Genomic DNA, 15843 nt, shown 5'->3' on the forward strand with positions numbered 1-15843 from the left:
GGTCTCCTCGTTGCCATCGTTGCGAGCTGGCTGGGGTTGGCTGAGCAAGCGCTGCTTAAGTGCTGCTCGACCTTGTTAGTGGGGGGGCTGGTGAGCGCGCTCTCGGCGAATCAGCTGGTGAGCCTTAATTTGCGGCGAGAAGCCTGTGAGGCCTCTTTAAGTGGTCCAATTAACATTGAATAGCGTTACCGGCCTCGCTGGGCTGATCACTGGGAAGCTCCCGGCAATTCCCGCTCACTATCCCACTTTCTGGATAATTGGACGCTAGATGTTTGGTTGGCAAATTGTTTCCTTTTAAAAGCTGCATGCATTTTCAGTTCTCTGATATTCCACCTTCTAATCCCGTCGTATTTTCCTGTACCCCCTTGTATGCATGGCTGGGAGATGTACAGAGTATAGCAAGAGAGAATTAGAGAGTCAGGTGACTGCAGCTGGCTGGATAAAGTACACCGGATGCAGAGGGAAAGAGCTGAAGATGTGTTGAGAGAGAATTGAAGACTGGAAAGAATTAGAATGCGATGGTCAGTGGAGACTAATGATTCGAAAGTCAGAAAAACGACCAGCCAAATGTTTATGGAAGGTTCTATCTGAGAGTTTCTTGTTACTTACTTTTATCAAGAACCTTCATAGTTTTGAACACCTCATCAAAACTCTCCTTTAAACCTCTTTTCTAAAGGGAACAATCCCAGATTCTCGCATCGCGGCAGATAACTGTCCCTCATCCTTTTATATCGAAATATGCAGTTAACAGAATGCCACTAAATGTATGAAAAATATTTCCTCTTCCAGCCAGAAGGCGACATTTTACTGAATGTATTTGACCTTGTGGCATCCACCGACTTGAAGGCCATGATTCCCAATCTTATAGAGATAACCTGTAAGGTAGGGTTAACTGCTGGTATTTTATACATGATAAATTGCAGGATTTGCTCCCATTTATGTGCTAAAATTTAAATGTATTTAAGACGTTTTGTATAGGAGTAATTTGTGAACTTTTCCAGCTTGCAGAAGTGGGACTTAAGTTCCAGTTGGATCAGTTTAACTACGTGATACATCTGCTGAATCAACTGCCGGTCTCTCAACAAGAAATACATTTCATCATGGCACTTAAACCCAGGTAAGCAGCTGCCCATTTTGTTCTTCTGTTAGCTTGTACAGTTAAAGTTGCAAGCCTAGTGTTTTTAAGTGACATGTATGATGGCAGGATTGGTACATGGGGGTTTTGTTTGGAAATTTTGAAGGATTACTTTTTAAAAATAAATTTAGAGTACCCAATTCAATGTTTCCAATTAAGGGGCAATTTAGCGTGTTCAATCCACCTACCTTGCTTTGTGTTGTGGGGACAAAACCCACGCAAACACGGGGAGAATGTGCAAACTCCACATGGACAGTGACCCGGGGCCGGGATCGAACCTGGGACTGCAGTGCTAGCCACTGCGCCACCATGCTGCCTAAATTTTGAAGGATTACTAGGTATGTACCATTGGTTCATGGAAAATAAATGGCTCATTTGAATTTCTATTTCAATTCTAAAGGGGGTGCAGGACGAGAGGGTCCTGGGTGTATATATGCAAAAGACATTGACAGTGGCAGAACAGGTTGAGAGCATGGTTAAACCCTACAGTATCCTAGGCCTTATTAATAGGGGCATTGAATACAAGAGCATGGAGGTTATGTTGAACTTGTATAACTAGTTCAACGTCAGCTGGAGGATTGTATCCAGGTCCGTGCACCACACTATAGGAAGGATGTGGAGGAGTGCTGAAAAGAAGCGCAAAAATTATTTCTGGTATGAGGAACTTTAGTCATGAGGATAGATTGGAGAAGTTAACACTGTTTTCCTTGAGAAGAGGTTTGATAGAGGTATTACAAACCATGCAGGGCTTGGACTGAGTAGATGGGGGGAAACTGTTCCTATTCGTGAAAGGAGTGAGATCGGGAGAGGCCACAGATTTAAAGTAATTGGTAAAGGAAGCAAAAGCAACAAGAGGAAAAGCTTTTTCATGCAGCGATTAGTTAAGGTGTGGAATGTACTACCTGAGAGTGGTAGAGGCAGGTTCAATAAGGCATTCAAAAGGGGATTACACTTTTCTGAAAAGGAATAATGTGCCGGGTTAAGGGGACAAGTCTGATGTTATGGCCAGCTGAGAATGTGTGCAAGGATTTCCTCCTCTGTAACAGGGTTTTTTTTTGTTGCAATTTATAAGGGTGAATGTGCCAATTCAATGTATGGACTTGATTGTTTGCGTGTCGATGGCAGAGCACTCAGCCTGGCTTTTGTGAGTTTAAACAAGTAAGGGTTTGGTTTTTGTGCTTAAAAACCCCCTAGGTAAAGATATTAAAATATTTTAAAGATAAACCCACATCCCGATTTCACAACACACACAAGCGCTCAGAAATACAAATTACAAAGTAGAGGAGATGACTCTTTGGCCAAATGTTAAGCAAGAAAGGGCAAACAAGGTGCACTGACCTTTTACGATATTCATGGCTGAGGCAGTTTTTAAAGCTGTAGTGCCGGGGGGCAGGGGGAGAGAGCTCCGATGTTACTTTTTAGACTGCTCCAGAGCAAGTAATGTTTTCTCACAGACATTACAAAATGGTGATCCTGATCATATGACCCCCTCATTCCATTCTGTAATGAGTATTTCACAGAAGGTAAATTGATTAGCTTATGCCTGGACACATCTTGGTTATTGTGTTATGGCCCAGGGGATTAATATTTTAATGTCTAAACCATCACTTCTGAATGACCCATTTTCCCATGTAATGAATGAGGAAATATATATATGAACATCTCTAAGGTGGTCATTGTCATCAGTCTGACAGAAGAGATGTAGCTATTGTAGTGATGCAAATGATGGAAGCCATTTTAAGTTTCCTTCCATCTTTGAAGTACAGTCAACTCCTGTCGTTTATGACCCCCTCTTATCCTGAATTTGTTTATTCATGCGAATGTAGTTGCACATGTAATCCCGGTTTGTGGCCCCAAAACTCATTCAATCTGTGACTTAGAATGTAAATCTCTCACCTTTCCTATGCAGAAAACGCACACTGCGGATCTGCCAACTCTGAGCATGCGCAGGTTCGCCATTCGCGATTTCACACTTTGCAAGAATTCATGTGAAGGGTGCCCCGTGAATGGCGAGAGTTGACTAATCCTTCGCAGGTGTGTTAAGTAATCATAAAGTCGGCAGGTGTGAAATTCAACAGGAAGATTGCTCACCCACGCCTTAACTACAATCCACATTAGAAACGTCCAGATACTTGACCAACTTGCAGTTGCAGACATGTCAGGTGACCTCTGGCAGCCATTTTACGACTGTGCCTTTGAACAGTTGAAACTGCCTTTTTCTTTAGAAAAAAAACGCCATACGCGAGTCCAGCAGAAAAAAATTGAAATTTAATATTTGACATAAACCCAACTCCGGAATGTGAATGAATGGTACTATATGAATTACTCATTCAGAAAGCTGGTGCAGCCGCAATGAGCCGAATGGCCACCTTCTGTTCTGTGAAGTGGAGAGGAGAGATAAATGTATTTTTATTTGTTGCTGTCCATGTCACATCCTGAGAAGGTTGGGGAGGGACAGATGTATCAATATAAATGTATTTATCTATCTGTGATAAGGAAATGCTATTTTCCAGGATCGATCAAAATACTGTCTTGGGGAAATTTGTTACAAACACCACAGTGGCCTTGCTAGCATCTCCGGTTCACTGTGAGCGGCAACACAAGATTTGCCAGTGACTTTCAAAACTGTTCTGACTTAAAACATTGCAGACCTCCGTAGAATATTATAGTACAGAAGGAGGCTATTCAGCAATGCTGCCTGAACTGACTCTTTTGAAAGAGCTATCCAATTAGTCCCACTCCCCCCTGCTCATTTCCATAACACTAATATTACGCTTTAAGTATATATCCAATTCCCTTTTGAAAGTTGTTTTTTTTCTCTTCCAGGTTACTTTCTCATCAAGCAGAACCAGAAGAGCTGTTTGACTTCAATTTTGCAATAGCTGAAATAGAGGTGTCTAGATTTTTTTTCTGTTTTTAAATCAAAGTGTTCTTGAATCTGCTGCTATTTATGCAAATATTCTGGGCAAGTGTTTTGGGCTTGTGGATATAAAGGTTTCCATCAGAAAATTCCGATATAAATAGACCCTTCAGCTGGAAACCAGTGTTACCAACTCCAGGATTGAGCTGGTGGAGTTAACGGTGAATATCCATGTAATTGATGTGAGCAGAAACCATGGAGAGCAATCATCGGGACACTGATATAACTTCCATTTCTTTTTACAAAATTTTGGGTGAGATAAGGGAAGCAAAAAGGCTATTTGGCTGTGTGAGGGAGTCTGAGATGAGAGGTCATGTGATGAACTCTCCCAAGTGTATGTCCCCCGAGAGTTGGCAACCCTAGCTTGGAACCAACTTGGCGGCCATTCATAAGAACATAAGAACTAGGGGCAGGAGTAGGCCATTGGCCCCTCGAGCGTGCTCCGCCATTCAATGAGATCATGGCTGATTTTTTGTGGACTCAGCTCCACTTTCCGGCCCGAACACCATAACCTTTAATCCCCTTATTCTTCAAAAAACTATCTATCTTTATCTTAAAAACATTTAATGAAGGAGCCTCTACTGCTTCACTGGGCAAGGAATTCCATAGATTCACAACCCTTTGGGTGAACAAGTTCCTCCTAAACTCAGTCCTAAATCTACTTCCCCTTATTTTGAGGGTATGCCCCCTAGTTCTGCTTTCACCTGCCAGTGGAAACAACCTGCCCGCATCTATCCTATCTATTCCCTTCATAATTTTATATGTTTCTATAAGATCCCCCCACATCCTTCTAAATTCCAACGAGTATAGTCCCAATCTACTCAACCTCTCCTCGTAATCCAACCCCTTCAGCTCTGGGATTACCCTAGTGAATCTCCTCTGCACACCCTTCAGTGCCAGTACGTCTTTTCTCAAGTAAGGAGACCAAAACTGAACACAATACTCCAGGTGTGGCCTCACTAACACCTTATACAATTGCAGCAGAACCTCCCTAGTCTTAAACTCCATCCCTCTAGCAATGAAGGACAAAATTCCATTTGTCTTCTTAATCACCTGTTGCACCTGTAAACCAACTTTTTGCGACTCATGCACTAGCATACCCAGGTCTCTCTGCACAGCAGCATGTTTTAATATTTTATCATTTAAATAATAATCCCTTTTGCTGTTATTCCTACCAAAATGGATAACTTCACATTTGTCAACATTGTATTCCATCTGCCAGACCCTAGCCCATTCACTTAGCCTATCCAAATCCCTCTACAGACTTCCAGTATCCTCTGCACTTTTTGCTTTACCACTCATCTCAGTGTCGTCTGCAAACTTGGACACATTGCCCTTGGCCCCCAACTCCAAATCATCTATGTAAATTGTGAACAATTGTGGGCCAACCAGAGGAACACCCATTAATCCCCAATCTTTGCTTTCTATTAATTAACCAATCCTCTATCCATGCTACTACTTTCCCCTTAATGCCATGCATCTTTATCTTATGCAGCAACTTTTTGTGTGGCACCTTGTCAAAGGCTTTCTGGAAATCCAGATATACCACATCTATTGGCTCCCCGTTATCGACCGCACTGATAATGTCCTCAAAAAATTCCACTAAATTATTTAGGCACGACCTGCCCTTTATGAACCCATGCTGCGTCTGCCCAATGGGACAATTTCCATCCAGATGCTTCACTATTTCTTCCTTGATGATAGATTCCAGCATCTTCCCTACTACCGAAGTTAAGCTCACTGGCCTATAATTACCCGCTTTCTGCCTACCTCCTTTTTTAAACAGTGGTGTCACGTTTGCTAATTTCCAATCAGCCGGGACCACCCCAGAGTCTCGTGAATTTTGGTAAATTATCACTAGTGCATTTGCAATTTCCCTAGCCATCTCTTTTAGCACTCTGGGATGCATTCCATCGGGGCCAGGAGACTTGTCTATCTTTAGCCCCATTAGCTTGCCCATCACTACCTCCTTAGTGATAACAATCCTCTCAAGGTCCTCACCTGTCACAGCCTCATTTCTATCAGTCACTGCCATGTTATTTGTGTCGTCCACTGTGAAGACCGACCCAAAAAACCTGTTCAGTTCCTCAGCCATTTCCTCATCTCCCATTATTATATCTCCCTTCTGATCCTCTAAAGGACCAATATTTACCTTACCCACTCTTTTTTGTTTTATATATATTTGTAGAAACTTTTACTATCTGTTTTTATATTCTGAGCAAGTTTACTCTCATAATCAATCTTACTCTTCTTTATAGCTTTTTTAGTAACTTTCTGTTGCCCCCTAAAGATTTCCCAGTCCTCTAGTCTCCCACTAATCTTTGCCACTTTGTATGCTTTTTCCTTCAATTTGATACTCTCCCCTATTTCCTTAGATATCCATGGTCGAATTTTCCTCTTTCTACCGTCCTTCCTTTTTGTTGGTATAAACCTTTGCTGAGCTCTGTGAAAAATCGCTTGGAAGGTTCTCCACTGTTCCTCAACTGTTTCACCATAGAGTCTTTGTTCCCAATCTACCGTAGCTAGTTCTTCTCTCATCCCATTGTAATCCCCGTTGTTTAAGCACAAAACTCTAGTGTTTGATTTTATCTTCTCACCCTCCATCTGTATTTTAAATTCCACCATATTGTGATCGCTCCTTCCGAGAGGATCCCTAACTATGAGATCATGAATCAATCCTGTCTCATTACATAGGACCAGATCGAGGACCGCTTGTTCCCTCGTAGGCTCCATTACATACTGTTTTAGGAAACTATCGTGGATACATTCTATAAACTCCTCCTCAAGGCTGCCTTGACCGACCTGGTTAAACTAATCGACATGTAGATTAAAATCCCCCATGATAACTGCTGTACCATTTCTACATGCATCCGTTATTTCTTTGTTTATTGCCTGCCCCACCATAATGTTACTATTTGGTGGCCTATAGACTACTCCTATCAGTGACTTTTTCGCCTTACTATTCCTGATTTCCACCCAAATGGATTCAACCTTATCCTCCATAGCACCGATGTCATCCCTTACTATTGCCCGGATGTCATCCTTAAATAACAGAGCTACACCACCTCCCTTATCATCCACTCTGTCCTTCCGAATAGTTTGATACCCTCAGATATTTAACTCCCAGTCGTGACCATCCTTTAACCATGTTTCAGTAATGGCCACTAAATCATAGTCATTCACGATGATTTGCGCCATCAACTCATTTACCTTATTCCGAATACTATGAGCATTCAGGTAAAGTACACTTATGTTGGCTTTTTTTACCCCTGTTTTGAATCTTAACACCTCGACCAGTAACCCCTCCTAAGTTATATTTCCTCTTAACTTTTCTCCTAATTTTCCTTGTTGTTGAACCCATATCTTCATGTAACAACCTGCCGCGTCGCTTACCATAATGTTTTTACTTCCCGTCTTATTCCTTTCAGTATTACTGGGCCTATTCACTGAGCTCCCCTCAGTCACTGTACCTTGTACTGTCGCCCTTTTTGATTTTTGACTATGGCTTCTCTGTCTTACACTTTTCCCCCTTACTGCCTTTTGTTTCTGTCCCTGTTTTACTACCTTCCAACTTCCTGCATCGGTTCCCATCCCCCTGCCACATTAATTTAAACCCTCCGCAACAGCTCTAGCAATCCCCCCCCCCACCAAGGACATTGGTTCCAGTCCTGCCTAGGTGCAGACCGTCCGGTTTGTACTGGTCCCACCTCTCCCAGAACCGGTTCCAATGCCCCAGGAATTTGAATCCCCCCTCTTGCACCATCTCTCGAGCCACGCATTCATCCTATCTATCCTGACATTCCTACTCTGACTAGCTCGTGGCACTGGTAGCAATCCTGAGATTACTACCTTTGGGGTCCTACTTTTTAGTTTAACTCCTAACTCCCTGAATTCAGCTTGTAGGACCTCGTCCCGTTTTTTACCTATATCGTTGGTGCCTATGTGCACCACGACAGCTGGCTATTCCTGCAGCCGCTCCGAGACATCCTTGACCCTTGCACCAGGGAGGCAACATACCATCCTGGAGTCTCGCTTGCATCTTTAATGCATCTTTTGAGTTTTTGGAGAAATAATCTTTAATACTTGTTTCTGTCTTAGAAATGTGCCTGCAATAAGTTGTTTCCCACTAACCATTCGAAAGTGAGGCTTAAAGCTAGTAAGGCAAGCAGGTCTTAAACAAACTCTTAAAGGGCAGTCACATGAACAAAAATGTCCTTGTGTAGAATCAGTCAACCAGGCAGATCTCCAAAGCAGTGGAGCTTTTCTATTCTGATTCCAAATTCTGTTTGAGGGAATGTCAGCACATCCTGGCCGAGGTTGTTAGGAGAGTAAGCTTGGAACAGGGGACATCCGTAATTCTGACATGGGCTCTAGTGACATCACGGTGCATCTCAATAGAATTTAAAATGGGAGATAAATAATTGTTATACTTATGCCAGCAAGTATCCACTAGTGTTGCTCACATTAAGTCTGAGGATGTGATGTTACATAACCGATTGCAGGATGTTGCAATGCTCTGATCACTTCACCTATCAAATCTATGTTAATGATTTCCTCCACATGAACTAAGTCCAATCTCGCGCTCTTTGCCTCCTGTTTAGATTTACCCAACTTTGCAATTTTCTTTTATCTCCCTTTCCTGATTTCTTTCTCGTATTGTGCAGTTTAATCTATTCCAATCATCCTATTCCTTTTTTATTTTCTAGGTCTAAATTTTACTTTCCCTTTTCAGTCTACTGTTATTGCTTGCATGTGCCATTTTAGTTTACTTCTTCCCTCACAGCTCGAAATAATCTCTCCATAAGGATAAAGGTTCCAGTTCTATTCAAGTGCAGGCAGTTATATTGGTACAGCTCATCACGGCTTCGGGAATCTAAGCCCTTCCCCATATACGCGACCGTGTATTTACCTCCCAAAATTGGCTGTTCTTGCCTGGGCTAGTGATGAGTCAGCTAGAGATCCTTCGAATATTGCTGACATCTTCCTCCTTAATCGTTCCTCTAACTTGAGGTTTTTGCAGAAACTGTATCCTACTTTTCTCTGGTCACCGCTTCATTTGCGAGCCGTGTTTTGTGGCTGATTCTTCTCCCTTTTCAAGGATTTCCTTACCCATTTGGGACACCTTTTTACACATTGCACAATTGACTGTCTGCTCCTCGGACTATTGGATTTTCCATTATTACAAACCTTCACTCCGATCTCTCCTTTCGACCACTTACAGTGGAGTTACTGTTTGTCTGTATGGCGGGTACCGAGCATTGTTCATCTATCTACCCCGTGGGAATTTCCTGCACTGTTTCTAATTTCATACCAGTGCTCCAGGAATCTAAACCCTTCCCATCCCATACCATGTCTGTGTATTCACCATTACAACCATTATCAGAGCAGCCATATTAAAAACCTAGCATTGATGAGTAGTACTGAGGTTATCATCTTATTGAAATCCTGCTACTTTCATGGATACTCACCGTCTCCTCCTTTTCCTCTATTGCTCTCTAGCTGTGGGTTGGTGACCTCCTGCTGTGCTGTTTTGGGAAGTCTTCCTCATTGTGTTTGCAATCACTTTCATTTTTGAGTTCACCTGGAAACATTTATTTTAGCTGCGGTGGTTTCAACTTTGATTTCTAGGTTTTCCACCTGTAAAAATGGGCAGTGAAAGAATTAAGAGAGAAAATGGGTGTTTAAAAAAATTAATTTATGGGGATGCGAGTGTCGCTGGCTAGGCCAGCATTTGTTGTCCATCCCAAGTTGCCCTTAAGCTGGTGAGCCACCGCCTTGAGCCGCTATAGTCCGAGGTGTAGCTAGACCCGCAGTTCTGTTAGGGATGGAATTCCAGGATTTTGACCCAGCGACAGTGAAGGAACGGTGTTATATTTCTGTCAGGATGGTGAGGGATTTTGGAGTGGACCTTCCAGGTGGTGGTTGGTTTCCCAGGTATTTGCTGCCCTTGTCCTCCTAGTTGCTGGCGGTTGTGACTTTGGAAAGTGCTGCCTAAGGAGCCTTGGTTTGTTCCCGCAGTGGATCTTTCAGATGGTACACACGGCAGCTACTGAGCATCGGTTATGGCGAGAGTGAATATCTGTGGTTAGAGTGCCATTCAAGCGGGCTGCCTTGTCCTGGATGTTGTCGAGCTTTTTTTAAAAAAAAATATATTTTATTGAAATTTTTTTCCCTGAGCAACATTTTTCCCGCTTACAAAACAAGCGAAACGATAACAGTAACAAAACAGAAAATTTTAAACTTTTTAACAATAATAATAATAGTAGTAATATACAAGTAACAAAACCTTATACTCTATTGACCTATACTCAACTGCCCCCCCCCGGGTTGCTGCTGCTGGTCACCCGTCTTCCCTCTAACGTTCCCCTAGGTAGTCGAGAAATGGCTGCCACCGCCTGGTGAACCCTTGAGCCGATCCTCTCAGGGCAAACTTTATCTGCTCCAGTTTAATAAACCCCGCCATATCGTTTACCCAGGCCTCCAGTCCGGGGGGTTTCGCCTCCTTCCACATGAGTAGGATCCTGCGCCGGGCTACGAGGGACGCAAAGGCCACGACATCGGCCTCTTTCGCCTCCTGCACTCCCGGCTCTTCCGCAACTCCAAATAGAGCTAACCCCCAGCCTGGTTTGACCCGGGCCTTCACCACCTGCGAAATCACTCCCGTCACTCCCTTCTAATACCCTTCCAGTGCCGGGCACGCCCAAAACATATGTGCATGGTTTGCCGGGCTTCCGCCACACCTCCCACATTTGTCCTCCACTCCAAAGAACCTGCTCAATCTTGCCCCCGTTATGTGTGCTCTATGTAGCACCTTAAATTGAATCAGGCTAAGCCTGGCGCATGAGGAAGAGGAATTTACCCTGCTTAGGGCATCAGCCCACATACCCTCCTCTATCTCCTCCCCTAATTCTTCTTCCCACTTTCTTTTTAGTTCGCCCACCGACTCCTCCCCCTCTTCCCTCATCTCTCTATAAATCTCTGACACCTTGCCCTCTCCGACCCACACCCCTGAAAGCACCCTGTCCTGTATCCCCTGTGTCGGGAGCCGCGGAAATTCCCTCACCTGTTGTCTAGTAAACGCCCTCACGTGCATATATCTCAAGAAATTCCCCCGGGGTAACTTATACTTTTCCTCCAGTGCTCCCAAGCTCGCAAAAGTTCCATCTATGAATAAATCTCCCACCTTCCTAATTCCCAACTGGTACCAGCTTTGAAATCCTCCATCCATTCTTCCTGGGGCGAACCTATGGTTGTTCCTAATAGGGGACCCCACCAGGGCTCCCCGCACCCCTCTCTGTCGCCTCCACTGTCCCCATATGTTCAGTGTTGCCGCCACCACCGGGTTCGTGGTGTACTTTTTCGGTGAGAACGGTAGCGGCGCCGTCACCAGCGCCTCTAGACTTGTCCCTTTACAGGACCTTCTCTCCAGCCTTTTCCACGCCGCTCCCTCACCCTCCATCATCCATCTACGTATCATTGCCATATTGGCGGCCCAATAATAATCTCCCAAGTTCGGTCGTGCCAGTCCTCCTCTGTCCCTACTGCGCTGAAGGAACCCCCTCCTTACTCTCGGAACTTTCCCTGCCCACACAAAGCTCGTAATGCTCCTATCTATTTTATTAAAAAAGGTCCTGGTGATTAAAATAGGGAGACATTGAAATACAAATATGAACCTCGGGAGGACCATCATCTTAATTGCTTGCACCCTGCCCGCCAGCGATAAAGGTTGCATGTACCACCTCTTAAAGTCCTCCTCCATTTGTTCTACCAGCCGTGTCAGATTAAGTCTGTACAAGGTTCCCCAGCTCCTTGCGATCTGAATCCACAAGTATCGGAAGTTTCTTTCCACTATCCTTAGCGGTAAGCCTTCTATCTCTCTACTCTGGTCCCCTGGATGTATCACATATAATTCACTCTTCCCCATGTTTAACCTATACCCCGAAAATTCCCCGAACCGCCTCAAGATTCGCATAACCTCTATCATCCCCCCCGCTGGGTCCGACACGTATAGCAATAGGTCACCCGCGTATAACGAAACTCGGTGTTCTTCTCCCCCTCTAGTCACCCCTCTCCATTTCCTGGAGTCTCTCAGCGCCATGGCCAGAGGTTCAATTGCCAGCGCAAACAACAATGGAGACAGCGGGCATCCCTGTCTTGTTCCCCTATATAATCGGAAATACTCCGATCTATGTCGACCTGTAACTACGCTTGCCGTCGGTGCCCCATAAAGTAGTCTTAACCCAGCGAATAAATCCGTTCCCAAACCCAAACCTCCTTAACACTTCCCATAAATACTCCCACTCCACCCTATCAAATGCATTCTCTGCGTCCATTGCCGCCACTATCTCTGCCTCCCCCTCCACTGAGGGCATCATTATCACCCCTAATAGCCGTCGCGCGTTAACATTCAATTGTCTCCCTTTTACGAACCCTGTCTGGTCTTCGTGCACCACCCCTGGGACACAGTCCTCTATCCTCGATGCCAGCACCTTTGCTAGCAGTTTGGCGTCCACGTTCAAGAGTGAAATAGGTCTATAGGACCCACATTGCATCGGATCTTTATCCATCTTCAAAATTAGCGATATCGTCGCCTCCGACATTGTCGGGGGTAGTGTCCCCCCTTCCCTGGCCTCATTGAACGTCCTCGCCAACAACGGGGCCAACAAGTCCACATATTTTCTGTAGAATTCCACCGGGAACCCGTCTGGCCCCGGGGCCTTCCCTGCTTGCATGCTTCCCAGTCCCTTAATAACCTCGTCCACCTCAATCGGCGCCCCCAGGCCTGCCACCGCCTGCTCCTCCACTTTCGGGAACCTCAACTGGTCCAGGAACTGCCGCATCCCCTCCTCTCCCTCTGGGGGCTGAGACCTATACAGTTCTTCATAAAAGGTCTTAAACACCTCATTTATCTTTCCTGTCCTTCGCACGGTGTCTCCCCTTTCATCCCTAATTCCTCCTATCTCCCTCGCTGCTGCCCTCTTTCGCAGTTGGTGCGCCAACAGGCGACTAGCCTTTTCCCCATATTCATACCTCCTCCCCTGTGCCTTCCTCCACAGTACCTCCGCGTTTCTGGTGGTCAGAAGGTCAAACTCGGTCTGGAGTCGTCTCCTCTCCCTGTACAGCTCCTCCTCCGGGGTCTCTGCAAATTCCCTGTCCACCCTTAAAATCTCCCCCAGTAATCTATCCCTTTCCTTGGCCTCTGTTCTCCTTTTGTGGGCCCCAATAGAAATCAGCTCTCCTCTGACCACCGCTTTTAGTGCTTCCCAGACCACTCCCACAGGGACCTCGCCGTCATCATTGACCTCCAGGTATCTCTCGATACACCCCCTCACTCTTGCACACACTCCCTCATCCGCCATCAGTCCCACATCTAATCGCCAGAGTGTTCTCTGCTCCCTGTCCTCTCCTACTTCCAGGTCCACCCAATGTGGGGCATGATCCGAAACCGCTATGGCTGAGTATTCAGCTTCTTCCACCCTAGAGATCAACGACCTTCCTAGAACAAAAAATCTATCCGGGAGTACACTTTATGGACGTGGGAGAAGAAGGAATACTCCCTAGCCCTGGGTCTAAGAAATCGCCATGGATCCACTCCCCCCCCATTTGGTCCATAAACCCCCTAAGTACCTTGGCCACTGCCGGCCTTCTTCCAGTCCTTGAGCTGGATCTATCTGGCCCCGGGTCCAGCACCGTATTGAAGTCCCCTCCTAAAATCAAATTTCCTGCCTCCAGGTCCGGAATACGCCCCAGCATCCGTCTCATGAACCCCGCATCATCCCAATTTGGGGCATACACATTAACCAACACGACCTCCATTCCCTCCAGCCTACCACTCACCATTACATATCTACCTCCACTATCTGCTACGATGTTCTTTGCTTCAAATGCTACCCGTTTCCCCACCAAAATGGCCACCCCTCTGTTCTTTGCGTCCAGTCCTGAGTGGAACACCTGTCCCACCCATCCTTTCCTTAGCCTAACTTGGTCCGCCACCTTTAGGTGCGTCTCTTGGAGCATAACCACGTCTGCCCTTAGTCCTTTCAAATGCGCGAGCGCTCGGGCCCTTTTTATCGGCCCATTCAGGCCTCTCACGTTCCGCGTGATCAGCCTCACTGGGGGGCTACCTGCCCCCCTCCCGTGTCGACTAGCCATTACCTTCTCTAGGCCAGTCCCGTATCCCGCCTCCGCGCTCCCGCTCGCTCCCCCAGCGTCGCATTCCGCCCCCGACCACCTTCTCTTTAGCCATTTCTTTTTGGATTTCCGCAGCAGCAACCCAGTTGTCCCCCCCGCTAGATCCCTATCTAGCTTGATTGCTCCCCCCATATCACTTCCGTAAGTCAGCTGACTTCAACTGACCCCGGCTACTCCTGCTCGCTCCTCGGCCCCCCCGGTGTGAGGGAACTCCCATCCGCCTTGCGCCTGTTTTCCCGCCTTATTCTTTCTGGCGCGGGAACATCCCTTTACCTGTCCCGCCTCTTATGGCGCAGCTCCCTTTCCCCTCCCCCTCTCCTTCCCCATTCTCTGACTATGTCCCGCCTCTCCCCCCTCACCGGCGCCCACATTTCCCCAGTGTCCCCCACCCTTCCCTGTTTACTTCTCGCTTAACTTTCACCATCCCATTAACAAAAACAATAATAACAACAATAACAGTTCCCTGCAGCATCAGTCCCTCAGTTCCGGTCCAGTTTCTCTTCATTGATGAAGGACCATGCTTCCTCCGCCATCTCGAAATAATAGTGTCTCTCCTGATGCGTGACCCGTAGTCTTGCCGGCTGCAGCATCCCAAACTTCACCTTCCTTTTGTGCAAAACCTCTTTGGCTCGGTTGAAGCTCGCCCTCCTTCTCGCCACCTCCGCACTCCAATCCTGGTAGATCCTTACCACCGCATTCTCCCATCTGCTACTCCGCACCTTTTTGGCCCATCTCAGGACCTCTTCTCTGTCCTTAAGGCGGTAGAATCGCACGATTATCGCCCTCAGTGGTTCTCCCGCTTTTGGTCTTCTCGCCGGGATCCGATTTGCCCACTCCATCTCCATGGGGCCCGCAGGGGCCTCAGCACCCATCAGTGAGCTGTTGTCGAGCTTCTTGAGTGTTGTTGGAGCTGCACCCATCCAGGCAAGTAGAGAGTATCCCATCACACTCCTGACTTCTGCCATGTGGATTATGGACAGGCTTTGGGGAGTGGGGTGGTGAGTTAATTACCACAGGATTCCTAGCCTCTGACCTGCTCTTGTAGCTACAATATTTATATGTCTGGGTCCAGTTCAGTTTCTGGTCAATGGATGTTGAGGGGATTCAGTGATGGGAATGTGAAAGGATGATGGTTCGATTCTCTCTTATTGGAGATGGTCATTGCCTGCCACTTGTGTTGTCTGAATGTTACTTGCCACTTCGCAGCCTGGATATTGTCCAGGTCTTGCCGATTTGTGCATGGACTGTAGTCATCAGTGAACATCCCCAATTCTGACCTTATGATAGAAAGAAGGTCATTGATTTAGCAGCTGAAGATGGTTAAGCCTACAACACTACCCTAAGGAACTCCAGTGGTGGTTTCCCAGGACTGAGATGATAGACTTACAACCACCACAGCCATCTTCCTTTGTGCCAAGTATGACTCCAACCAACGGGTGGGTTTCCCCTTGATTCCCATTGCCTCCAGTTTTGTTGGGGCTCCTTGATGCTACACTCAATCAAATGCTGCCTTTATGTCAATGGCAGTCGCTCCCACCTCACCTCTGGAGTTCAGCTCTTTTTTGTCCATGTTTGAACCAAGGCTGTGATAAGGTCG

The 15843-nt window shown here is 46.1% G+C and overlaps 1 protein-coding gene across 3 annotated transcripts in view; it reads left to right on the forward strand.

Annotated features, from left to right (window-relative positions):
* LOC140406315 (protein TOPAZ1-like) overlaps positions 1 to 15843 on the forward strand; it is a 77160-nt gene that overhangs the window by 38990 nt on the left and 22327 nt on the right. For all 3 annotated transcript variants that reach the window (XM_072494431.1, XM_072494430.1, XM_072494429.1), the window contains exons 12-14: positions 790 to 882; positions 1002 to 1117; positions 3962 to 4028. In XM_072494431.1, the coding sequence (XP_072350532.1) occupies positions 790 to 882; positions 1002 to 1117; positions 3962 to 4028 (276 nt within the window). The remainder of the gene's footprint in view (positions 1 to 789; positions 883 to 1001; positions 1118 to 3961; positions 4029 to 15843) is intronic.

The sequence above is a fragment of the Scyliorhinus torazame genome, unplaced genomic scaffold (genome assembly GCF_047496885.1).
Source record: "Scyliorhinus torazame isolate Kashiwa2021f unplaced genomic scaffold, sScyTor2.1 scaffold_467, whole genome shotgun sequence".
Lineage (NCBI taxonomy): Eukaryota > Metazoa > Chordata > Chondrichthyes > Carcharhiniformes > Scyliorhinidae > Scyliorhinus > Scyliorhinus torazame.